The sequence below is a fragment of the Bos grunniens genome, chromosome 17, assembly GCF_055505025.1.
Source record: "Bos grunniens cultivar Pamir isolate PY7600 chromosome 17, Bosgru_T2T1.0, whole genome shotgun sequence".
Classification (NCBI taxonomy): domain Eukaryota; kingdom Metazoa; phylum Chordata; class Mammalia; order Artiodactyla; family Bovidae; genus Bos; species Bos grunniens.
This window is the reverse complement of record NC_141181.1, coordinates 64298705-64324935: the sequence shown is the minus strand read 5'-3', so window position 1 is coordinate 64324935 and position 26231 is coordinate 64298705. Positions and strand designations below refer to the sequence as shown.

The 26231-nt window shown below is 48.3% G+C and overlaps 1 protein-coding gene across 19 annotated transcripts in view; it reads left to right on the top strand.

Annotated features, from left to right (window-relative positions):
* The window catches only part of ACACB (acetyl-CoA carboxylase beta), a 130502-nt gene that overhangs the window by 61004 nt on the left and 43267 nt on the right, over positions 1–26231 (top strand). For 10 of the 19 annotated variants that reach the window (XM_086348418.1, XM_086348417.1, XM_086348412.1 and 7 more), the window contains 19 exons: positions 443–552; positions 766–847; positions 2004–2102; positions 3321–3430; positions 3549–3659; positions 4925–5134; positions 5423–5593; positions 6184–6345; positions 7800–7963; positions 9637–9787; positions 9894–9997; positions 11515–11596; positions 12323–12468; positions 13942–14092; positions 15384–15518; positions 17910–18056; positions 21157–21345; positions 22831–22931; positions 26101–26189. In XM_086348418.1, coding sequence (XP_086204544.1) covers positions 443–552; positions 766–847; positions 2004–2102; positions 3321–3430; positions 3549–3659; positions 4925–5134; positions 5423–5593; positions 6184–6345; positions 7800–7963; positions 9637–9787; positions 9894–9997; positions 11515–11596; positions 12323–12468; positions 13942–14092; positions 15384–15518; positions 17910–18056; positions 21157–21345; positions 22831–22931; positions 26101–26189 — 2514 coding nt within the window. Of the gene's footprint in view, positions 1–442; positions 553–765; positions 848–2003; positions 2103–3320; positions 3431–3548; positions 3660–4924; positions 5135–5422; positions 5594–6183; positions 6346–7799; positions 7964–9636; positions 9788–9893; positions 9998–11514; positions 11597–12322; positions 12469–13941; positions 14093–15383; positions 15519–15691; positions 17474–17909; positions 18057–21156; positions 21346–22830; positions 22932–26100; positions 26190–26231 lie in introns of those variants that run through there. The other 9 variants (XM_086348430.1, XM_086348426.1, XM_086348424.1 and 6 more) reach the window with 7 other exon arrangements.

Sequence of the window (26231 nt, the reverse complement as noted above, 5' to 3'; positions counted from 1 at the left end):
GCAAACATTGTATTGTTTAGTGGCAAAACACTATTAAGATACCCAAGAATTTTTAGGGAGTCCCTGGCGGCCTAGTGATTAGGATTCCAGTCTTTCACTGCCCTGGCATGGGTTCAATCCCTGGTCAGGGAACTGAGATCCCACAAGCCACATGGCACTGCCAAAAATTAAAAATATATATGATGTTTTAAAACCCACTTCTAATCCAACTATATTGATAGCTTGCTTCCTTCTTTTTTGTTGCCTTCCAGGCCATGACCAGACACACATATATTTTCACACAATTAAAGTCAAACTCAGTTCTTTCTTCCAACTATCATATACGTTCCTCCACTGTGATCCTAGAGTCGTCACGGTTATCCTTTCAGTGGCCGTGCGTCGCTGGGTCCTGTCCTCGACTTGGGTCTGTCAGTCCTTCTGATCTCCTCTCATTTAATTCCAGAGTATATCAAGATGGCAGATCAGTATGTCCCTGTCCCAGGAGGGCCCAACAACAACAATTACGCCAACGTGGAGCTGATTGTAGACATCGCCAAGAGGATCCCCGTGCAGGTGAGTCACACGGGGTGTCCCCGTCTGCCTGTGACGGGGACGATGCCCTGAACTCTGGAGCAACCTGGTTCCACAGTTCGGAAGGGATGGAGGAGCTGGTCCTAGGAGACTCTGAAAGCCAGGGCTGGTAGGACCCAGCAAGGAGCTTTTGGGGTGTGATGGGGGGCGGATTCTTGAAGAAAGACCTCTATTCATGCCTCTGTGTGTTTGCAGGCGGTGTGGGCTGGTTGGGGCCATGCTTCTGAAAACCCCAAACTTCCGGAGCTCCTGCGCAAGCACGAGATTGCTTTCCTAGGTAGAGTGTGCCTCCATCAGATATGTGGGAATGGGGGTCTTGATGGAATTCTCGCTAATACAGCCCTGGAAGGAGGGGGCCTGTTTGATGTTCCCACATCACACGTTCATGGTCAGGAGCAACTGAGTCCAGCAGTGGGAGGTCACATGGAGAGGTTGGCCAGCCTAGGGAAATAGCTGTTACCATGGTTACCACAGCAGAATGATGCTGGGGCAAGCAGAACCCTCTGCTGGTGTTCCTGTTGGTACTGAGATAACAGCCATGTTCAGATTTCTAACTCAGGTTGGAAATCTTTAGGCTACACCTTTGCTTGGGCTGTTCTTAGGCCTTTGGAATGCCCTCACCCCCTCAGACCAGAACCCCTCATCTCTGCTACTTATTAGGTAAAATGATACTTATTGTTCATGGCATCTGTTTGTTTCATAATTCAGATGTATGATTTGTAAACTTTACTCAGTTAGGTTGTCTGTCATCCTTGTGTGTAAATTGGAGTCATCTACCATTCTCAGTAAATCCCTGTTGCTGCTCCTTAACCTCTGGGCCCACAACACAGACTTGTATATACAGCAGCTTGGTGCTAAGTCAGTACCTGATATTCACCTGAGGGTCTGCCTGGTGACCTGTGCTCACTGATGTGTTCTTTTCCATGGCCTCTCATTGGCTGTCACATGGGACTCTCATTATCTCTCATTTTTAGTTCTGGAAGTTGATGGTCCAGCCCTGGTGCCAGCCAACTACAGCCTACAGGCCAAATCCAGCCTGCTGCCTGCTTTTGTAAATAAAGTTTTATTGAAACACGGCCCTGCCCATTCATTTATGTATTGCCTATGGCTCATTTATGTACTGCCTATGGCTCATTATAGAAAAAGTTTGCTAACCCATAGTCTAGTGTTTTGAGATGCTGGCTTGCTCCCCTTGGTCTAGTTTTTTGCTGGTGAACTTTGTATAGGCCACTTAGCTTAAGCTATAAATCATGTTTACAGTCCACATGTATTGAAAGTTGACTGACGAAGTAGCAGACTAATAGATCTTTTTTCTTCCCCATCTTGATGTTCAGTCCTTTAAGGCTGTGACTTGGGGACTTTTCTTTTGTGTACCTAATCAGCCCCCAGTTTTGAGGGCCTGAGTCTGCCTTCCCCCTTGCCCCACCCCTCAGGCCCTCCGAGCGAGGCAATGTGGGCACTAGGAGACAAGATCGCCTCCACCATCGTGGCCCAGACTCTGCAGATCCCAACGCTGCCCTGGAACGGAAGTGGTAAGGGGCCCTGAACTTCACTTGGGGAGGACGCCTGGGCCCCATCTTGAGAGCACAAGGGGTGACAGGTGTATGCTTCTTTAATTCTTTCATTCAGGCAAAGAAATACATAAAAAATAAAATTGCATAAAAACAAAGATAAAAAAAAATTTTAAATTATCAAGAAAGTGGTATGATATCTTTGTAGACATCTTAGAAAATAGGAAAAGTGTAAGAAAAAGAAATAGAAATTGTTTATAATCCAATGACCTGGTTTTGATCATTTGTTTTTTTATTCCAGCCTTTTTTCTAGGCACATCCGTTTAAAAGCCGGAGCTCTTATAGTTAATAGTTTGTGATGTGTTTTTTTTTCTCACTAGTCTGTCTATGTCAATAAATACACTTCACAACACTTCAGGTGCCTGCATAGGATTATATTATACAGATGTACCTTAATTTACTAACAGTCCTCTGTAGTTATACTTTTGGTTGTTTCCAATTAATTTTTTTCTAAATATGAAAATATTTAAAGCCTTGACAATCCTGTAGCTAACTCTCTATGTACATTTTAATAATTTCTTTAGGGTAAATTCCTAAAAGTGGAATTCTTAGAATAAGTTAAAAAACAGAAAACATTTCAAGAGTTTATAAACAATTTGATTTTTTCCTATAAAGATTGAATTTTAAATTTGGAGTGAAAAGTTTGTTTTGTTTTGTTTGTTGTTGTTTGTTTTTGAAATCTTCATAGGATTTTAGAAAGTAGTGATTGACATTACAAATGACTCCATAAGATAGAGTCGGTTTTTTTTTTTTAAAAATTCAGATCAGGGAACTTCCCTGGTGGTCCAGTGGCTAAGACTCTGAGCTCCCAATGCAGGGGGCCTGGGTTCGATTCCTGGTCAGGGAACTAGCTCCCATATGCCACAACTAAGGCCCAGCACAAACAAATAAATATTTAAAAAAAAAAATAAATAAAAAAAATAAAAAAATAAAAAATTCAGATCAACATGGCTGTTCTTGGTAGACTCAGCCTGAATTGTCTTAAGCTTGGTTTCCCATTCGGGGTCGAGTTGGTCCTTAAGGAAATGAAAATGCACGGTGGGAAACTGAAGGACTGTGTCTGAATTCTGTTGGCCCAGAGGCCAGGTCTAGAGCCGCTGTGCTGGGAAGAGGCACTGTATTTCCGTGTCGTGTCCAGGCTGTTTTGGGGAGGATTCTGTTTCCTCTGTGACCCTGCAGGTCTGACGGTGGAGTGGGCGGAACACACTCTACAGGAGGGGCAAAGGATCAGCATCCCAGAGTCCGTCTACAACAATGGTTGCGTGAAAGATGTAGATGAAGGCTTGGAGGTAAATGCAGATCCTTGGAGGGGTGTGGGGGGGCCAGGAGCCAGAACCTTCTCATAAGCCTGGTAGCAGCAGAAACTGTCTAAACCTCTAAAGAAGTCTGTTTGTCCATTGCCCTCAGGCAGCAGAAAAAATTGGTTTTCCCTTGATGATCAAAGCTTCTGAAGGCGGTGGAGGGAAAGGAATCCGGAAGGCGGAGACTGCTGAGGACTTCCCCATCCTGTTCAGACAAGTGAGCTCCTCGCGCCGCATGTTTTTCCCTGTGTCTTTGGAAATTGTGCTTCTTCGGTCGGTGGCCACCAGATTCTTTCCACTAATGTTATTGTGTCACAACCAAGAGGACACCTGGGGGAGCTGAAGTATCGCTGTGTTGTGTTGCAAAGCGAATGTATGCATCTTTACTTGAAAAAGTCCAAGGCTTGGGTTGATCTGTACACTGTTTGCTTAGATGTTTGGTTCTATGAACCAGCGTGTCTGTAAAGGATTTCAGATACTTGTTTGTGAGAATATCTATCTGTGACTGTTTGTCTATCGAGAGATGGAATATTTTGTACAGTTAAGCGGTTTCAGTATTTTTAATGTTTGTAGATGATCAGTTTTATCGTTGGAGCAAATCATGTATTTACTTATTTGTAGCTGGTTTTCTACTTTTAAACCATTTTGCCTGGGGGATGGGGGAAGGAATACATTAGGAGACTGGGAATAAAATATGCACACTACTGCATTTAACATAGATAACCAACAAGCATCTACTGTGTAGCCCAGGGAACTATACTCAGTATTATGTAATAACCTATAAGGGAAAAGAATCTGGAAAAGAAAAAAAAAAACCAGCATAACTCCTGTTAGCCACTGGGTTTCTTTCCAGTACTTTTCCTGTAGTATATACTTTTGCATAGACCTTCATATAGTTCTAGATTTTTTTGTTTGCTTTTTAGTTACTTTGTCTATTTCTGACGGTGCTGAGTCTTGGTTGCTGCGCGCTGGCTTTCTCTAGCTGCAGCGAGCATCCTCACTGCAGTGGCTTTCCTTGTCGCGGAGCACAGGCTCTAGAGCATGCGGGTCGGTGGTTGTGGTGCCCAGGCTTAGTTGTCCCGAGGCGTGTGGGATCGTCCCAGACCAGGGATCGAACCTGCGTCCCCTGCCTGCATGGGCAGGCAGATCCTTAACCCCTGGACCACAGGGAAGTCTCCATAATTCTGTTTTATTATTTTTCACAGAAGTAGGATCCTCCCATGTGTTACTGCAATCTGCTTTTTTTTTTAATTGTCTTACAAATAACTCCATGTGAATCCTTATTTTTACTCCGCCTTCTACATTATGTATTTTTGATCATCTTTGAATTTGAGAATGTTATATCTTTGAGAAGAGGTAAAACTAAAAGATCGACAGGACCATGGGCGTCCCTGCCATTATTGCGCGCTCTCCTTGGAGAGCTTCCTGCTCCAGCCCTGCTTCCCCAGGGAAGAACCTGCCACCCTGCCGTCCCCCACCCAGGTGCAGAGCGAGACCCCTGGCTCCCCAGTCTTCCTCATGAAGCTGGCCCAGCGCGCCCGGCACCTGGAGGTCCAGATCCTCGCCGACCAGTACGGGAACGCAGTGTCCCTGTTCGGGCGCGACTGTTCCATCCAGCGGAGGCACCAGAAGATCATAGAGGAGGCGCCGGCCACCATTGCCACGCCAGCAGTGTTCGAGTTCATGGAGCAGGTGGGCTCTGGGGAACTTGGGTGGGGGAGGCATCTCAGCTCAGCGCCAGCAAGAGCTCTCAACGCCCAAGTTGCCAAAGTGGAGTGGGTGTCCAGGAAGAGATGAAGGGGCAGGGGGTGGAGGGAGGAGATGAATTCAGCCTCACGCAGGTTTACTGGGCTATGATCTCTGAGGCCCTAAGGTCATTTACACACTGCAGGTCCTCAGCCTGCATTCGGTCAGGGAACTGGGATGTTTTCCCCCCGGAGAAAACCACCGGCACCCCCTCCTTCCCCATCTTGTCTGCAGTGTGCCGTGCGCCTGGCCAAGACGGTGGGCTACGTGAGCGCGGGGACTGTCGAGTACCTTTACAGCCAGGATGGCAGCTTCCACTTCTTGGAGCTGAATCCCCGCCTGCAGGTGGAACATCCCTGCACGGAAATGATCGCGGATGTCAACCTGCCTGCTGCCCAGCTGCAGGCAAGGAGACGGGCTCTGAGCCCTGCGGTGGCTTCTGCCTAGAGCTGGGGGTGGGGGTCTCCTATCCTGCTTAGGTCAGACCTCCCTCCACTTGGACTGGCCTGGTCATTTCTTCCTTCTGGGAGTTACTCACACACTTTGGCGGGATATGACACAGGTCCCTTTGAGTGGGTCACATCCTAAGACCCAGTAGACTCAGTGTGATCCTTTGGCTCAGCTGGTGTCCTCTGTTGTCTGCTCCTTCCTCATTCCTCCAGATCAGCTTTCCCTGCGTCCTTCACAAAACTTTCTTTAGCTCTGCATCTGGACGCTGTTTCCCCTCCCTTCCCACCTCCTAAGAGTCTGTAGCTTTTATCTGATGCTCATTATGTGTTGTGACTGTTGCTTCTTTGCCCAAGGACACGGCTCCGTGGGGGCAGAGGCAAGCTGTCTTTTTCTCTCCTTGCGTCTCCGTGTTGCACCGTCTTGTGGACCCAGGAGGAGCTCAGTATATTCCAAATCATTCACTGCACCGCTTCCTGCATCACCTCTGGCTCTGGGCTCTGTGTTTGAGGACTGACCCTCTCACGGGATGGACTTCTTGATTTCAGATTGCCATGGGTGTGCCGCTGCACCGGCTGAAGGATATCCGGCTTCTGTACGGAGAGTCCCCGTGGGGGGTGACGCCCATTTCTTTTGAGACCCCTAGCAACCCTCCCATTCCCCGAGGCCACGTCATTGCAGCCAGAATCACCAGCGAAAACCCAGATGAGGCAAGTCCGGGGTGGTGGTGGGGGGCCTGCGTTTCCACCACCTCCAACCTCCCAGCTTGGGGCAGACCCGGAACCTTAGCCTGGAGGAGACGCCCAGGCCTTGCAGTTTACAGACGAGGAAATTGATATGCGGGAAGGGAAGGGATGAAAGGTGCCTGGTGTGTCAGAGGACAGCCTCGCCTCTGGGCATTGTCACCCTATATCACAGCTCCAGAGGCTGGGGCGACCCGCCTCACGCCTAGGACCTGCTGAGCCCAGGGCCAAGTCCCAGTGGTGCACTACAAAGGTCACATATGTCCATCTTTGGGACAGGCAGCTGTGTTTAGAGCACAGATCCTTGGATTTGTGGCCCTGTGAACTTTTGACTACAACATACAGTCTAAGACAGCAGTCCCCACTTTTGGTACCAGAGACTGGTTTCGTGGAAGACAGTTTTCCCGTGGACCAGGGTGGGGGGCGGGGATGGTTTGCGAGTGACTCAAGCACATGGCATTTATTATGCGTTTTCTTTCTATTATTATTATTACATCAGCTCCACCTCACATCATCAGGCATTAGATCCCAGTGGTTGGGGACCCCTGGTCTAAGGAGTCCCTCTGTGACTTGTTCTTACTTGTGCCTTAAAGTACCAAGCAGCTGGCATCTGTCACAGTTTATGTGTATACTAACAGTTGTCACATAACCACCATAATCTACCACGATTTAGTTATTTAATGACTTCATTCAAGAAACTTGGGATGAGAGAAGTTTTATCCCCTCTCCTGTGGTGACTGTATTAGCTGGGGATCTTTGGCTGAGAGCGAACAGTCAATTCCAGTGGTGGGCAGGCAGAATGGGAGGCTTTTAGGGGTTGATGGCTTAGTCACAGGATGGAGGGCCATGTATAGAAAAAACCCAGCACCCGAAACTTTGCATCTCTGGCCTCCAAGCATGTCTGCCAAAATGAATGCCTTTATCACAGGCAATCCCGGCCGGAACATCAAACCCACCTTTCCCCTTTTACCAGAATTATACTCAGAAGGGGACGGGTCATTCACACAAAGGGAACTTTGGTGTGTGTTAGCATCAACTAGGGCTAACACTGGATTTCTGTATCTGCCAGACTTTTCATAGTCTAGAGTTGGAAATCCCTCTCCTCTTATATTTAAACATTTTCTGATCGACAACGGCAAGCATATAAAATCAGTAGGTACCATCACTCAGCCTCATCAAGTGATTACCGGTCCCCAACTTGGTTGTTATCTTTCAACTTTTTTTTTAAGAATAAAAATCCCACGCCTTGGCGTGCTCACATGGATATACTTGCACTGCTCATGACAAGTATCAATGTTTTATTGATCACACCAAGCTCTTGGGTGTGGGAGGGGCTCTTGGGTTCTCCTAGGATTTAATTCTGATGAAAGTAGATCTGGAGTAATAATTTCTTCTGTTTGCTTCTTCTGTCTGGGCTCCAGGGGTTTAAGCCGAGCTCCGGAACGGTCCAAGAATTGAATTTCCGCAGCAGCAAGAATGTATGGGGTTATTTCAGCGTGGCTGCGACTGGTGGCTTACACGAATTTGCGGATTCCCAGTTTGGGCACTGCTTTTCCTGGGGGGAGAACCGGGAAGAGGCCATTTCGTTAGTATCTCCCTCCCTCCTTCCCTTCCTTCGACCCCTTCCTTTGAGAAACTAGAAATTATTAGCCTGTGGCTTCAGATGCAGAGCAGTTTAGGGGATGAAGAGCAGACCTTATCTTAAACACCTTATGCCAGAGTCCAAGAACACAATCTGTCCTCTTCCCTCGTTTGAGACCTGTGACGACACGCATGGAATCAGTTCACCAAGGTCACTGATCTTGAGCTTGTTACAGGTTGAACTTGAAGGTGATCCAAAGAATGTTCAAGGTGATTCCAGGAGTTTAAAAGGTGCTGAGTGCTATAGCTTTTTATTTAAAAAAAAAAAAAAAAAAGGTGCAGGGGGGCCCTCTTTTAAATTTAAGTCTCTTAAGTAGTTCCCTGAGAAATCCACATTGACAAAGAAGCCCTCAAATGCCAAAACACCTACATCTTTTTAAAAATTGAAGTATAGTTGATCTACAGTGTCTTCTTAATTACTGCTGAATAGCAAAGTGATTCAAAGAAGGCAATGGCACCCCACTCCAGCACTCTTGCCTGGAAGATCCCATGGACGGAGGAGCCTGGTAGGCTGCAGGCCATGGGGTTGCGAAGTCAGGCACGACTGAGCGACTTCACTTACACTTTTCACTTTCATGCATTGGAGAAGGAAATGGCAACCCACTCCAGTGTTCTTGCCTGGAGAATCCCAGGGACGGGAGAGCCTAGTGGGCTGCCATCTATGGGGTTGCACAGAGTCGGACAAGACTAAAGTGACTTAGCAGCAGAAGCAAAGTGATTCGGTTAAACATATATATATGTACATTCTTTTTTAAAAATATCCTTTTCTGTTATGGTTTATTATAGGATGTTGAATACAGTTCTCTGTGCTATACAGTAAGACATTGCTGTTTGTCCATCCTATAGATAACAGTCTGCATCTGCTAACCCCGGCCTCCCACTCATCCCTCCCCCACCCCCTCAGCAACCACAAGTCTGTTCTCTATGTCTGTGAGTCTGTTCCTGTTTCATGAATACGTTCATTGGCGTCATATTTTAGATTCCATGTATAAGCGACATCATCTGGTGTGTTTCCCCTATAACACTCTCCCTGATTTCATAGAGAGTGGGGTTTCTGCCCTTTAGACTGGACATGTGTTTGATGCGGGGGGGCCCTCTGGGAAACAGGAGGTGGTTACAGCCAAACACGTGCAGGCTGGTGACTGCCCTGTGCAGAGTGGGGTACTGGCGTCAGCCATCTGTCTGTGCACCCCAGGCCCACTGGGGAGCTGGGTGGACAGCTAGAGAGTGACTCCTCCTTGGGACACTGAGGGATTTTGACAGGTCCAGCAGGAGAGAGAGTCAAAGCGACTGGCAAGGTTGATAACAATTATAATCACTAATTAATCATTTCATAACAGCTAACATTTACTGATCAGGGACCATGTGCTTTATATGGATTATCTCATTTGAATCCCCAAGTACCTGTGAGAAGGCAGGGTTATCCCCTCATTTTCCAGATGAGGACACCGAGGCCGGGGCAGTTTAGTCACTGGCCCAAGATTTGCTGGGCCAGTCCATGCTGGAGGCTGTCTGATTCGGGACCCTCTCTTTGCGGTTCTGGTTCATTGAGAACCATGCTGGAGCTGATGACACATATGTTAATTGGGAAAACAATCTGTGTGCCTTCCCCTCAAGGAACATGGTGGTGGCTTTGAAGGAACTATCCATCAGGGGCGACTTCAGGACCACCGTGGAATATCTCACCAACCTTCTGGAGACTGAGAACTTTCAGAACAACGACATTGACACCAGCTGGTTGGATAACCTCATTGCCGAGAAAGTGCAGGTAGAGGGCTGCACGTGTCTCCCCTGGGGGTCCTGGAGCCACCACCCTCCCCCGGCTCCCTGTGGCCATGGTCCCTGTGGACACTGATGCACAGAGTCTCTCCCAGGCTGAGAAGCCAGATATCATGCTCGGGGTTGTGTGCGGAGCCTTGAACGTGGCCGACTCCATGTTTAGAACATGCATGACGGACTTCCTACACTCGCTGGAAAGGTAGGGCGTAGGGGTACTTCCTTTCCCCTCTTGGGATACGTGTTGGTGGCAAGTAAGGCAGACACATGCGTTCTTTGGGTGCAAGTCAGTTACCACGCATTCAGTGAACCCCTCCTGTCATCACCTTCTCCTGCCCTCAGTCTTTCCCAGCATCAAAGTCTTTTCCAATGAGTCGGCTCTTCGCATCAGGTGGCCAAAGTATTGGAGCTCCATCTTTGGCATCAGTCCTTCCAACATGCTTGCCTCTGTAGAATTCCTCAGATAAACCTGGGTTGCCCTGGAAGAGGCTGGATGATTGGGGTGGGGGATGAGAGGGATTCTTAAGGCCAAGATAGCCATCATCCTACAGACAGCCATGTACATACTCATGCTGACTTGTGTAAGTTAAGTTACAACAGGCAGGAATTCAGAGAGGAGGATGTGAACTTGAGAAGCAAAGCAGGTTATAGGTCACTTCTATAAATGAATCAGGTGACCAGCGAAATGGACCCCATGAAGATGGCCAGGAGGTCCCTCTTAGGATGGACCAGGGCTTCCCAGCCTCTGTACCACTGGCATTTGGGGCTGGGTCATCTTTTGTGGTGAAGGCTGACCTGTGCCAGATGGGACGTTAGCCCATCCAAAGCATCCCCTCCTCCTCCTCCTGAAGTCAGGACAATCGAGTGTGTCTCCAGATGCTGCCATCTGTCCTCTGGGGAGAGGCAGAAATCTCCCGCCCCCATTGAAAACCACCATGATAGGCAAAGGAGACTACCAAAAGGGAAATAGAAGGATGAACGTTTTTAGTCCTTGAATCATATGCTTTTTAAAAAAAATATTCTTATTTCTTTGGCTGCACTGGGTCTTAGCTGCAGCCTGTGGGATCTAGTTCCCTGACCGGAAGTCAAACCCAGGCCCCCTGTATTGTAAGCGCCAAGGCTTAGCCATTGGACCACCAGGGATGTCCCAGACAATATGCTTTTGAATGGTAATAGAGTCACAGTATGGGCTTCCCTGGTGGCTCAGCGGTAAAGAATCTGCCTGCAATGCAGGAGACCTGGGTTCGATCCCTGGGTCGGGAAGATCTCCTGGAGGAGGACATGGCAACCCACTCCAGTACTCTTGCCTGGGAACTCCCATGGACAGAGGAGCCCGGCAAACTATAGTCCATAGGATTGCACAGAGTTGGACTCGACTGAAGCATCTAAACAGCAGCAGCAGAGGCCCTGTCTGTGCGCTGGTTTCTTTCACGAGCAGGTGGCAGGATTCCCACGTAAGGACTTGTTCCGAGAAGAAGCAGCGTGGAGTTTGCTTCTTGGGAAGCCCTTTTGAAATTTCACATCCTGCAGCAAGACCAGTTTCCTTCAGTTCTAAGGGATATCAGGTTCCTTGGGACTGTCCATCCTTTGACTTTATCAACCAGCCATGGTGATGCTTAGGAGAGGCAAAGAGCAGGTAGCTTTTTAAGTCCAGAGAATGGATGGCCGCAGAGTTCTTGGTCACTCCTAGACTCACTGCAGGTCTGTCTTCTCTCCCAGGGGCCAGGTCCTCCCCGCAGACTCTCTGCTGAACATCGTGGACGTGGAATTAATCTATGGAGGTGTCAAGTACATTCTCAAGGTAAAGGTCTCTATTTCTTGGATGTCTCCAACACTCTGGGGGCTCAAGGGAGTTTTATTTCTGCCGCGCGCCACCCCTGCAATGGATTTTCCACGCCTGCTCCCGGGACTCCCCTTGCAGTCCCGTGACCTTGAGACCTATGGGCTTTGGGTTCAGAACCCGTAGGCTTGGGCCTCGTGCACAAACATGGCATCATAGAGCATGTATTGGTTTCCCACGGCTGCCGTAATTAAGTTCCATAAACCGGTGTCTTCACCAGTTTCACCAGAAATTCATTGCCTCTCAGTTCTGGAGGCCAGAAGTCCAACATCAAGGTGTTGGCTGTGCTGAGGTCTCTTAGGCTCCCAGGAACCACCCCTTTCCTAGCTTCCGGTGGTTGTGGACAGTCCTCGGTGTTCCTTGGCTTAGAGGTTATCACTCCAATTGCTGCCAGCGTCTGGCTTGGTACGGCCCCCTGTGAGTGCGTCTGTGTCTGTCTGTCTTCATCTTCCTACTGTGCCTGTCTGGGTCTCTTCTCGTCTTACAAGAATACCAGTCAGACTGGATTCAGGGCTCACCCTAATCCGGCGTGACCCCTCCTTAACTGACTACATCTGCAAAGACCCTGTTTCCGAGTAAGGTGATGTGCCGAGGTTCTGGGAAGGACGTGGACCTGGGGGGACACTGTTCAGCCCCTCACAGCATGCGAGCAGAACCACGGCTCAAGGGCAGAACCTGTCCCCACAGGTGGCCCGGCAGTCTCCGACCATGTTCGTGCTCATCATGAACGGCTCTCACATCGAGATCGACGCCCACCGGCTGAACGATGGGGGGCTACTGCTGTCCTGCAGCGGCAACAGCTACACCACCTACCTGAAGGAGGAGGTGGACAGGTGTGTGGCCAGGGACACCCAGAGCCAGCTCCCCCACCCATCCACACGAGGTCCATGTGCAGGCTCAGGCTCTTAGCCAAGGCACCTTCTCTAGGACCTTCTGGGGCTCTTGGGGAGGTTCATCTTGAGGGTGGAATCCCAGGCTGCAGGTTGGCATCCATGGAAGGTCCCTAGGCATCCCTTTTCTAGCAATGTGGACGGATTCAGGGCTGCCAGCTCCACAGCCTGTGAGGTGCACTGAGTCCCCTCAGCTCCGGGTCTGAGCTGCAGTGTCCACACCCATCGGAGCAAGGCTGGGAGAAGATGCGGTTATCCAGTTAGGGTAATGGCTATTTATTTGAGCATCTGTTGGGTCGGCCAAAATGTTCGCTTGGGTTTTTCTGTAAGATGTTACCTACGAATAAACTTTCTGGCCAACTCAATACTTAACCCAGGTGTCAGGCTAGGTGTCAGCAGAGACCCGTGGTCACGACTCACGGAGTCTTGTCAGGGAAGAGACGCATCGAACAAGTGGATGGCAGCAGGGAAGGTTGCTGTGGGTCAGGATGGGTGGAGCATGGGGTGACCCGGAAGCACTCGGTGTGGGGAGCCTCACGAGATGGAGACCCTGTTACTCTGGGGTGTCTGACCAACCCGAGCTCACACAATGAAACACAAACCCCTACTCCCACCCCCGAGCTGAACAGGCAGCAAAGACCCCAGGCCAAGAAGAGTAAAGTGGGGGAGGAATGGAGGGTGGGGTTTCCAGAGACCCCAGGCTTGAAAAAGCTCCAGTTAGGGAATGCAGGTTCCTTTCCCAGTCCTCCATGGAAGAAGGCAGACAAGATACACCCCAAATCGGCATTGTGTTACCTTTTTTTAACCCATGTTCTCTCTACCAAGGATATTCAGGGTGATTATAGGCACCGCCCATGGGGCATGCTCTTCCTGGTTCTGTTACAGAAAGTGAAAGAGTTAGTCTGTCAGTCATATTTGACTCTGTGACCCTGGACCAGAGCTCCTCTGTCCATGGGGATTCTCCAGGGAAGAATACTGGAGTGGGTAGCTATTCCCTTCTTCAGGGGATCGTCCCAACCCAGGGATCGAACCCAGGTCTCCCGCACTTCAGGCAGATTCTTTACTGTCTGAGCCACCAGAGAAGCGGTTCTACTATAAGGAGAAGCCTTTCCCTGGGTCAGTGTGTATTGAATAATACCGATATTGCTGATTGCTTTCTCTGTGCCAGAGCCTGTTGGAATTATGTTAGGAAAAGGAGCTAGTTTTCTGCCAAGAAGGGGCCCCACCCCAGTTCACACCCAAAGTCTTTGGGGTAATTGTCAACACCATTTGGGAAGAGTGGAGTGAGTCACTCAAACCATCCCAGGGTGATGCTCCTGGCTGCTGTTAGGGAGGGAAGACACTGTCAGAAGCCTGACTCCGGCACCTTGGTAGATGGTACCCTCCAGTGTCCCCACCACCTCCTTCTCTCTCCAGTTACCGAATCACCATTGGCAACAAGACGTGCGTGTTTGAGAAGGAGAATGACCCCACAGTCCTGAGATCCCCTTCGGCTGGGAAGCTGGTGAAGTACACTGTGGCAGACGGGGAACACGTTGAGGCTGGGGGCAGCTACGCCGAGATAGAGGTGACTGCAGAGCTGGCCCCCAGGGTGGGGCTGCAGCCTGGCCGCCCTCGTACCCACTCCCCAAGGGAGGACCCTCTGGGCAGGCTGCTGCACTCAAGCCAACAGACCGCCCCTTTCTCCTGAGTTCTCTCATGCAGATCCCTCAAACAGCCACTGCGTGGGGGGTTCAGCCCCAGTTCCCTGCCTTATTCCATAGGAAAAAAAAAAATCTCAAAAAATGTGTACCTCCCCAGCTGATAAATGATAATGATGCTGACAATTAAAAAGTGGTAACCCAACACCTGCAAAGCACTTACCACATGGCAGGCACCCTTCTAAGCATTTTCTCTGTCTTTAATTCCTTCTTTAATGTTCCTGGCAATCGTAAGTTGGACCCAAACAGAACCTCCATTTTGCACATGAAGACATGGGACCCAGGCAGCCTAAGAAACTCACTCAAGGTCACACAAAGCGAGGATTCCAACCTGCTCATTCTCTGCTGCCAAGGAAAAGAATGAATTTTGTAATGAAGATGCAGCAGTGGTGGGAGCCGACACCTGTTGGCCTCTTGCTGTGCGCCCTCTGGCTTAATCCTTATCAGTGCCCTATGAGACAAGCCTGTCATTCCCCCGCTCCCATTTTACAGTTAGGGAAACTGAGGCTCAGAGAGCGGACAGCATGTGCTAGAGATCACAGAGTGATGGGTGGGGTGCAGGGATTCCAGCCCAGGCCTGGCTGACCTGATTGACCAAGCTATGAACTTTTGAGCAAAGAGCAGGATGGTCCTGTCTGTCTGAAGCCCATACATGCTAACAACATTCATTGTGTCCACACGGCCAGACTCAGACCAGTTAAAGGGGCTGATGACTGGACTGGGAGCACATTCTTCATTCCCCAGAGGGTTTTCTCTCTGCCTTTAAGAAAAGGAGCCAGTCATAAAAAGTACCTCATTTTAGGAAGATATGTATCAATCACCCTACATCATATACATCATATGATTTAGCTGTGTTTCTAAGAGAAAGGCCTTCATTTGGAAATAAGGAGCAGTTTCCACAGCTGTAAAATGGGCACAGTGAACACCAGCCTCCCTGACTGGCTTTGCAGGTGGTAAAGATTTATGACCAGCGCCGTGCCTGGCACACGATAGATTGTGTAAATGCTGCTCCTCTCTCCCCAGTGCACTTGAACTCTGCCCACAGGGTCATTCTTTGTAAGTGACACAGTCCGTGCTCCAGAATTGCTAGTTTGGGGTGACCCAGGCCAGACCCGAGGGGCCCCACCTAAGTAGAAATCACTTCTTTGTGCAAAACAGGTCATGAAGATGACCACGACCCTGAACGTGCAGGAAAGTGGCCGGGTGAAGTATGTCAGGCGCCCGGGGGCTGTGTTGGAAGCTGGCTGCGTGGTGGCCAGGCTGGAGCTCGATGACCCTTCTAAAGTGCGCCCGGTATGTGACACACGGCACAGCTACTCCGTGAGATGGACAGGCCGGTGGCTCCTGGCCCTCGAGCGTCACCCACCACGATGGGCACAGGAAGGTGCCTGCCTGTGCCCACACCCTCCTCAGCATCCCACTAAGAGCAAAACTCACATGCTTCCGATGATCTTCAGGGTGCCCCAGGGGCTGTGTCCCACTTTCTTCCCTGGCTTCACCCTCTGCCTCCCTCTCCGCCTTAATCACACTCTCTGGACTCCTCCCCCTCGGGCCAGCTCCCTCTGCCCAGAAGAACCTTCCCCGAGATGTGCACAGGGCTCGTCCTCTCATTTCCTGTAAACTCTGACGCAGCCCTCTTCCCCGCAGTGCATTATATAGCATTGTCACGTCTCCTAGACGTGAAGCGACCTGCCCTCCTACAGTAGGCCAGGCGTGCAGGGAAGTGGCTCCCCCGTCATGCAGGTAATGTTTGTTTTTCTCTACAATAATTAGCATATATGCCCAGGAAGGAAAAAAGCTAGAAAAGCATTTTTTTTTTTTTAATCAAATTGTCTCTTTTTTCCAGACTGTCGTATCAGTTTCATTTGTTCTCTCCTCTGTCTTTTCATTATTGTCTTCCGAGGGTTCCCAAAGCTAGGAGTAGAGTGAGCTTGTTAGATAACAGGAAATGAATCTGTGTCTACCTTGTGATTCGTTTTAGCAGATGTTTCCCGCCGGGCTGGGGTCTGGAGACAGGAACCCAGCCACCAGTCCCAGCAGGCTCATGATTGCCTGTGAGAAAGACAGGCAGATAAATCCTTGTAATTCAGCTCAATCAGAGGGACCGTCCTTGGCCGCTGGCTCTGGAGGTCCAGAGGGAGAAGCAGCAGCAGATTGTGAAGAAAGGAAGCCCTCCAGTTGATCTTGAAGGGCGAAAGGAGCCTGCAGGGCTGGGAGCGGAGCGGAGGGGATGGGAAGCTGAGGGTTCTGGGCCAGCAGAATAGCATGCTCCCAACTCCCAGCTTCCAGTGCCTCACACGGTCAGTGGTAAGTGGATGTGCTCAGTCGCTTAGTCGTGTCCGACTCTTTGCGATCCCACGGACTGTAGCCCGCCAGGCTCCTCTGTCCGTGGGATTTTCCAGGCAGGAATACTGGAATGGATTGCCATTTCCTACTCCATATTGAGTAGATATTTGTAAAATAAATTAACAGATGAATGAATGCATGAAGTCAGTGTTGCCCCTTTTTAAAAAAAAAAAATGTTTGGCCTCACCTCACAATATGTGGAATCTTAGTTCCCTGACCAGGATTTGAACCTGTACCCCCTGCGTTGTAAGACAGAGCCTTAGCCACTGGACCACCAAGGAAGTCCCTTTGGGGAGCTTTTTGTTTGTACATTTGTATGAGAGTTTCCTAAATTTTCTCTGTGCTAGGCATTCATCTTTGGGATTTGAGCAAAGCTGAAAAGAAATAGAAAAATAGGGAGATGATATTGGTTAGAAAGCAAAGCCAAACAAAAACATCTGTCAGCAAAAATAATCAGCAATATGAAAAGCATTTTATTTGAGCCAAACTGAGGACCACGGCCTGGAAGACAACCTTGCAGATAACTCTGAGGAATTGCTCCCAAGAAGCATGGTTTTCAGCACAGTTTTGTGTCTTGTCGGAGCAATGAACATGAAACAAATCAGGAAGACTTTCCTCTAAGATTTAAAAAAAAAAAAAAAGGAAAAGGAAAAAACCAGACCAGCGTGTGCACAGCAAGTCACCATGGCCTTGGCGCCCAGGAAGGGAGTCCTGCTAGCATCAGAGAACCAGCATTGGCATCCCAGGAGGGAAGGCATTGCATCTCTGTTTTATTTATTTTTTAGCTTTTTATTTTGTATTGGAGTATAGCCAATTAGTAATTTTGTGATAGCTTCAGGCGGACGGCAAAGGGACTCAGCCATACTCATCTTTATTTTTAACATGGACTTTCTGTACTTCTGGTGAGTGTGCTCTTTTCTTTAATAATTAAAGCAGATGTCCAGTGTATGTTTGGCTACAAACAGGCTGCTTAGTTAGTATGAAATTCAAGTTAACTCATGTAGAAGCCACAATGACTTCCCCTGACCTCTACATGTGAACATTTTTTTTTAAAAAACAATCACATCTAACACTCTCCAAAATTATTTAGAATACATAAGTGACTACGGTATTTACCAAGGGGAAGATTTGGAACCCTCAAACGGGTGTGTATGAGCAATTTTAACTTTCCAAGAGGATGCTTTCTTCTGTCCCCCTCCCCTTCAGGCTTCATCCTAACCACACTGTGTGTGTGGTGTACATATTGTGTGTTGGTGGCTCTGCCTTGGCCCTTGGCTGGTCCGTCTCCTTTGGAGGCCATGGTGGTCTTGACCTCTGGCTCCTGTTGTGTCTCATCAGGCTGAGCCGTTCACGGGGGAGCTCCCCTCACAGCCCACGCTGCCCATCCTCGGAGAGAAGCTGCACCAGGTTTTTCACAGCGTCCTGGAAAATCTCACCAACATCATGAATGGCTACTGTCTGCCGGAGCCTATTTTTAGCATCAAGGTGGGTCACGTGTGCAGGGTAGGTGTGCATTGCGCACACGTGCGTAGGTACAGGTGAAGAGCCCAAAGATCCCAGAGATCTTTATTGGGGTAAGAAATGAGAAAGTCTCTCATTTCTGTCAAGGACCTGTTCTCAGGGGATTCCTCAGTTTCGTTGTATACATCAGAGTACGTTTCTCTCTGATTATAAACCAGTGTAAAGGTTACATTGCTTTTGTTGATTCAGTTCAGCTCAACACAGAATGTTCATGTTCTAAGAGAAGAGTCGATGTGGGTCACCTGTTAAAGAGACAGTAAGGAAGCGACTTTGTCCAGAGACACAACTCTGTTCATCCAGGGTCCCGTTGTCTGTAGAGAAGTAAGTCCTCAAATTTGCAGACCTCTGTGAAGGACCTGTGCTGCTGAACTCGACATCAGTAGCTATAAAACTACTGCTACATTACCTTCTATCCCAGAATAGTCCATCACAGTGATGGTGGTCATGGTAATAATGGCCAGCTCTAGTCTGGTACATGCTATGTGCCAGCTACCACTTAACACTTATTAAGTGTTATTAAGTTAAGTGCTTATTAAGTGTTATTAAGTTAAGTGCTTATTAAGTGTTATTAAGTTAAGTGCTTATTAAGCACTTAACACTTATTAAGTCATTTCACCTTCCCAACAACAGGGAGGTAGGAACTCTTATTATTCCGTTTTATAGGTGAGGAAACTGAGACACAGAGAGGCTACAAAACTTGCCTTCAGTCAGTTCAGCTCAGTTCAGTCACTCAGTCGTGTCCAACTCTTTGCAACCCCATGAATCACAGCACGCCAGGCCTCCCTGTCCATCACCAACTCCTGGAGTTCACTCAGACTCACGTCCATAGAGTCCATGATGCCATCCAGCCATTTCATCCTCTGTCGTCCCCTTCTCCTCCTGCCCCCAATCCCTCCCAGCATCAGAGTCTTTTCCAATGACTCAACTCTTCACATGAGGTGGCCAAAGTACTGGAGTTTCAGCTTCAGCATCATTCCTTCCAAAGAACACCCAGGACTGATCTCCTTCAGAATGGACTGGTTGGATCTCCTTGCAGTCCAAGGGACTCTTAAGAGTCTTCTTCAACATCGCAGTTCAAAAGCATCAATTCTTCGGCACTCAGCTTTCTTCACAGTCCAACTCTCACATCCATACATGACCACTGGAAAAACCATAGCCTTGACCAGATGGACCTTTGTTGGCAAAGTAATGTCTCTGCTTTTGAATATGCTATCTAGGTTGGTCATAACTTTCCTTCCAAGGAGTAAGCATCTTTTAATTTCATGGCTGCAGTCACCATCTGCAGTGATTTTGGAGCCCCCAAAAATAAAGTCTGACACTGTTTCCACTGTTTCCCCATCTATTTGCCATGAAGTGATGGGACCAGATGCCATGATCTTCGTTTTCTGAATGTTGAGCTTTAAGCCAACTTTTTCACTCTCATCTTTGACTTTCATCAAGAGGTTTTTTAGATCCTCTTCACTTTCTGCCATAAGGGTGGTGTCATCTGCATATCTGAGGTTATTGATATTTCTCCCGGCAATCTTGATTCCAGCTTGTGCTTCTTTCAGCCCAGCGTTTCTCATGATGTACTCTGCATAGAAGTTAAATAAATAGGGTGACAATACACAGCCTTGATGTACCCCTTTTCCTATTTTGAACCAGTCTGTTGTTCCATGTCCAGTTCTCATTGTTGCTTCCTGACCTGCATATAGGTTTCTCAAGAGGCAGGTCAGGTGGTCTGGTATTCCCATCACTTTCAGAATTTTCCACAGTTTATTGTGATCCACACAATCAAAAGCTTTGGCATAGTCAATAAAGCAGAAATAGATGTTTTTCTGGAACTCTCTTGCTTTTTCGATGATCCAGCAGATGTTGGCAATTTGATCTCTGGTTCCTCTGCCTTTTCTAAAACCAGGTTGAACATCTGGAAGTTCACGGTTCACGTATTGCTGAAGCCTGGCTTGGAGAATTTTGAGCATTACTTTACTAGCATGTGAGATGAGTGCAATTGTGCAGTAGTTTGAGCATTCTTTGGCATTGCCTTTCTTGGGATTGGAATGAAAACTGACCTTTTCCAATCCTGTGGCCACTGCTGAGTTTTCCAAATTTGCTGGCATATTGAGTGCAGCACCTTCACAGCATCATCTTTCAGGATTTGAAATAGCACAACTGGAATTCCATCACCTCCACTAGCTTTGTTTGTACTGACGCTTTCTAAGGCCCACTTGACTTCACATTCCAGGATGTCTGGCTCTAGGTGAGTGATCACACCATCGTGATTATTTTGGTCATGAAGATCTTTTTTGTACAGTTCTTCTGTGTATTCTTGCCACCTCTTCTTAATATCTTCTGCTTCTGTTAGGTCCTTTCACCCATAAGGAGGCAAAGAGGGGTTTGAACAATGACCCTCCCGCTTCAGAGTCCGTGTGCTTAGCCCCTATGTTAGGCTGCCTAATTACCAGCACTGCAACATTTTTTTAGCCTCTGCAGTTGCCAGTGTGTGCGTGGTTTCAAGTTCAAACCTTACAACCACATTACGGCATTGACAACTTTCTCCTTCCCATTCAAAAACCATCAACAGTTCCGGTGACCCAGAAGCAGGGCAGTGCAGCTATTAAGAGTCTCTGAGTTTGCATCCTGGCCTTGCTTCCTGCTAGCTGGGTGACTTTGGGTAACAATTAACCTCTCTGTTTCAATATCCTCAAACGGGAAATGGGAGTACGGATTATACCTACTCCCTAGGGTTGTTTCTGAGGATCAAGTGAGAACAGGTCAATTTGGGTCCTCAAACAGCGTCTGGCACAAAGCAAGCGTCCCACAAACATCTATGCTTTGCAAAGCTTGATGTCCTGACCCCGCACCAGGCTGGCAGTTTGGAAGCACAGGATGGGGAGTGGGGCCGTCCCGGGGGGGGAAGCCGGGTGGGTGTTCCGCCCCCTCTGTGGCTGGGGCCGTTCCCCCCGGGACTGTGCCAGAGGGGCTGCTAGCGTGCACGGGGCCTGGATGGCTTAGTGTGTCGGGCGCCGCCCGCCGCGTGCTGGGTGGCTGTAGGCCTCAGGCCGATGCTCTGGTCCCGCTGCAGCTGAAGGACTGGGTGCAGAAGCTCCTGAGGGCCCTCCGGCACCCGTCGCTGCCGCTGCTGGAGCTTCAGGAGATCATGACCAGTGTGTCGGGCCGCGTTCCCGCCCCCGTGGAGAAGGCCGTCCGCAGGGTGATGGCCCAGTACGCCAGCAACATCACCTCGGTGCTCTGCCAGTTCCCCAGCCAGCAGGTAGGGCTGCACCCACAGCCTCCAGGAACTCAGCCCCCCGTCAGCCTGGACCCCCAGCCTCTCGTCAGATCGGGCTTTGTGAGACCCACACCGACAGCCAGAGATGCTGGGGCCTGAAAAGAGTTTTCTTTCACGCCTGCTCTGCAGAATCCCAGCACTTTCCCCCAAAACAGCAGCGTTAGATGGACATAAGCAGTTATCAGTAGTCCTCGGATTCGGAACAGGAGTAGGTGGTTGGTGCGAATAGTCAGCATTTTCCAGAACTACACTGGCTGACGCAAGAGAGGAGCTTGTGAGTTTTTCTCGCTAGTGTGTAGTGTCGATTCTTCCTCCTCGGGTTTGTGTAGGGTGACAGTCGTGGGGCTGTACGTGTATATCACGTTTTCTAAGAATGGAAGCCGTTCCCGGGGAGTATCAGAAATCTCTAATAATTCTACATTGGCCTCATTTTGTTCTTTTGGAGGGAGGGGTTGCTTTTATCAAGCAGGTTAAAGGAAAACTACATCTGCAAGAGTCCCCTCTTTTTTATTTTCATGCCCTCGGTCTGGTGAGAAGGGCTTCCTTGCACCACCCATAAGTTAGTAATTTGGGGAGCTCGAGGTCAGTGTAAGTCAGCTTATTGCCAGAAGTCAACTTCTAAGTTGGAATATTGTTCGGCCATAAGAAGGAATGAAATGACTCATGCTACCCTGGGGATGAACCTTAAAAGCTTGATTCTCAGTGAAAAAAGCCAGTCACAAAAGCTCACGTTGCCCAATTCCATTTATATGAAACGTAGTTGGCAGGTCCATGGAGAAGAGACAGTAGATTAGTGTTTGCCAGGGGCTCAGGGCAGGCGTGAGTGATTGCCCATGGCTATAGGATTTCTTTGGGTAGTGATGAAAATGCTCTAAAATTAGTGATGGTGGTTGCATATCTCCATGAATATAGTACAAACCACTGAATTAAATATACACTTTAAAAGGAAGGAGGGGAATATGATAGTGTATATATTCTAGCTCAACTAAGAAATAATGAAAACAAAGCTCTCAAGGACCGCAGTGGAGAATCGTATGTGTTGGAACCTTCTGGGAATTTGTTATTGATGCAGGTTTTTCATTAGAGGTATTTTTGTTGCCACAAAACAGTATGCCAATAGCATTCAACCTAACTGTAAAAATAGGGCCCACCCGACACCCTCATGCTCCCTGGTGTTGGAAATTCCCTTCTCCTCTTTCCGTGGAGTGTTTGTGAAGAGGGATGGTGTGAACATGCATAAGTCTTTATGTGATTGTTGTCATCCTGAGCTCTTTAGTCCTCAAGCCACATGGTGAGTGGGGCACACAGAGCTGTTTCTGGGGGGGCAGAGGGCTTTGGGTTGGAGTTTTTGAATGATCCTCTGGGGGGCTCTGCGTGGGAACCTGTGGTGGGTCCTTCCAGTGACTTCTGTGCGGTGGGCAGATTGTGTGGTCTGAGCGGCCAGACTTGTCCTGTTTTCGCGTTCAGATAGCCACCATCCTGGACTGCCACGCAGCCACCCTGCAGCGGAAGGCCGACCGGGAGGTCTTCTTCATGAACACCCAGAGCATTGTACAGCTGGTCCAGAAGTGAGTCCTGGGCCCTCCGTGGGATGTGGTGGTCACACTTACTCATCCATGTGTTGCCCCAGGGTGCTGCTATCTTAAGGTCAGGCTCAAACCAAGAGACAGTGCCTAGGGTCTGATAACCCAGTTCCAGCCCTGGCACAGCCCTGCCTAACAGAAGAACAAAGCAACATCCTTTACTTCCGAGTCTCAGTTTGCTAGTCTGTAAAATGGGAATTAACAACACTTCACATGCTGAATCATTTTGCATTACCAGTAGATTAACTTTTGTAAAGTGCGGAAACACAGCAAGTCCTCATGGTAGCTTTTCTTTTAAGATAGTGGAATGAAATGACTTAATAAGCTGTAAATGATTCTAGAAATTGTTCTTGTGATTTTGGGGGATCCTTGCAAAGGAGGAATTGGTAAAGAATTTGTTCAGTTGCTCAGTTATGACCAACTCTTGCAGGCTCCTTTGTCCTTCAGTATCTCCCAGCGGTTGCTCAAATTCATGTCCGTTGAGTTGGTGATGGTTAGACACCATCTCATCCTCTGCCACCCCCTTCTCCTGTTCCCTCAATCTTTCCCATTATCAGGGTCTTTTCCAATGAGTCAGCTCTTCGCATCAGGTGGCCAAAGTATTGGAGCTTCAGCATCAGTCCTACCAATGAGTATTCAAGGTTGATTTCCTTTAGGATTGACTGGTTTGATTTCCTTGCTGTCCAAGAGACTCTCAAAGAGTCTTCTCCAGCACTACAATTCAAGCATCAATTCTTCAGTGCTTAGCCTTCGTTATGGTCCAACTCTCACATCTGTACATGACTATTAGAAAAACCATAGTTTCAACAATACGGACCTTTGTCAGCAAAGTGATGTCTCTGCTTTTTAATACGCTGTTTGAAGTGAAGTGAAGTGGAAGTTCCTCAGTCGTGTCTGACTCTTTGCAACCCCATTGACTATACAGTCCATGGAATTCTCCAGGCCAGAATACTGGAGTGGGTAGCTGTTCCCTTCTCCAGGGGATCTTCCCAACCCAGCGATTGAACCCAGGTCTCCTGCATTGCGGGTGGATTCTTTACCAGCTGAGCCACCAGGGAAGCCCAATACGCTGTTTAGGTTTGTCATAGCTTTTCTTTCAAGAAGCAAGCATCTTTTAATTTCATGGCTGCAGTCACCGTTCACAGTGATTTTGGAGCCCAAGAAAATAAAACATGTCACTGCTTCCACTTTTTCCCCTTCAGTTTGCCATGAAGTGATGGGACCGGATGCCATGATCTTAGTTTTTTAAATGTTGCGTTTTAAGCCAGCTTTTTCACTGTCTTCTTTCACCCTCTTCAAGAGGGTGTTTGTTTATATTCTGTGGTTGTTTATATTCCTCCCGGCTATCTTGATTCCGGCTTGAGCTTCATCCAACCTGGCATTTCGCATGATGTACTCTGTATATAAGTTAAACAAGCAAGGTGACCATATACAGCCTCAGGCACACTCCTTTCCCAATTTGCACCAGTAAGTTGTTTCATGTCCGGTTCTGACTTGTTACTTCATGACCCACATACAGATTTCTCAAGAGTCGGGTAAGGGGTTCTATAGTCCCACCTTTGTAAGAATTTTTAAAAAGAATTTTCTTTAAGAACTTGTATTTTGTCTTACATAGCTCTTGAGCAGGAAGAACTATGCTGCTGATAAAAAGAACTGCCCTTTTGTATGAAAACTCTACCCAGCAAGAAAGCTTTGCCTTCTTGGACAGAATTCAAACATTTTCAGACTGGAGTGAGTTAATTCAGCACATATTAGCCACGTGCCAAAAACTATAAGAGGTGCAGAAGATAGATGGCTATAGGAAAATGCCCTTCTTTTCAGGGCACTCCTTGGCTTGTGAGGACACATACTGACAATATAGGGTTGCAGCTGAGGAAGGAGATTTGCGTTTGGATTCCCCACAAAGTGAGAGCTCCATAGCCAAGGCTAATCCTTTCCCCAGAACTCTTCTAGCACTAACCCTAATCCATCCTTTAGTATAGGAGAAATGACCGGGAGGTATGAACAAATGATAAATGAATCCAATTCCCTAGCACGTTCTTCTTGTGTTAAATATAAATCTCAGAGGTATATCCTGTATTGTGCGCGTGTGTGTTTTTAAAAATCACATACGAACCAGGAGCCTTTTTGGTTCGTACTCTCTTTTGATGTCATTTGCTGGTGCTGGGGCAAAGCTGGTTTCAACTTTCCTGAAACTCAGCGTCCCTTTCCTCGTGTTCCGAAATGGTTTGGAAGAGGAAATAGTTTAAGGAACCTCCAGGTTACCATTTGTAAATGTCTTTCAAGTTTTATTTTTCGAATTGTCTTTATCCATTGGATGGTTAATTGAAAATATTTGTCTTCACTCATTCAGGCAAGGCTGACCCCATTCAGCATCCCGGCTCTGTGACTGTTTTTCCTTCTCTCTGGGGACCTCTGGTTGGATGTGTGACCTTGGGCAAGTCGTCACTGTCTCTGACTGGCAGAGTTAACACAGATGGACCAACTCACGCATCCCTCCCAGACCTAAGGATTCGAGGGTGCAGCCTCTAGATTCTTTTTAAAAATATTTATCTATTTGTTTGGCTGTGTTGGGTCTTAGCTGTGGCATGCAGGATCTTCATTGTGTCGCGCAGATTCTTTACTTACGGCTCACGGACTCTCTAGTTGTGACACACAGGCTCAGCAGTCGTGGTGGGCAGCCTTAGTTGCTCCACAGCATGTGGGATGTTAGTTCCCAGACCAGGGAACGAACCCATGTCCCCTGCATTACAAGGCAGATCCTCAGCCACTGGACCATCAGGGAAGTCCTCCTCCAGATTCTTTATTAGTGTTTTCTCTTCAATACTTTGGCCACCCGATGCGTAGAAATGTCTCATTTGAAAAGACCCTGATGCTGGAAAAGATTGAAGGTGGGAGGAGAAGGGGATGACAGAGGATGAGATGGTTGGATGGCATCACTGACTCAATGGACATGGGTCTGAGTGAACTCCAGGAGTTGGGGACGCACAGAGAGGCCAGGCGTGCTGCAGTCCATGGGGTCGCAAAGAGTCGGACACCACTGAGCAACTCAACTTAACTGAACTCCTTTTTCTAGTCTTGAAAGTCCTGCTGGAGACGACAGGCACCCCAGGACACAGAGCTGATCACTCAGCGGCCTTCTCCTCCTCCCCAGGTACCGCAGTGGGGCCCGCGGCTACATGAAGGCGGTGGTCTTGGACCTCCTGCGGAGATATTTACTGGTTGAGCACCATTTCCAGCAAGGCAAGAGTCGCCACCCCAGGCACTGGTGATGAGTCCGCAGGG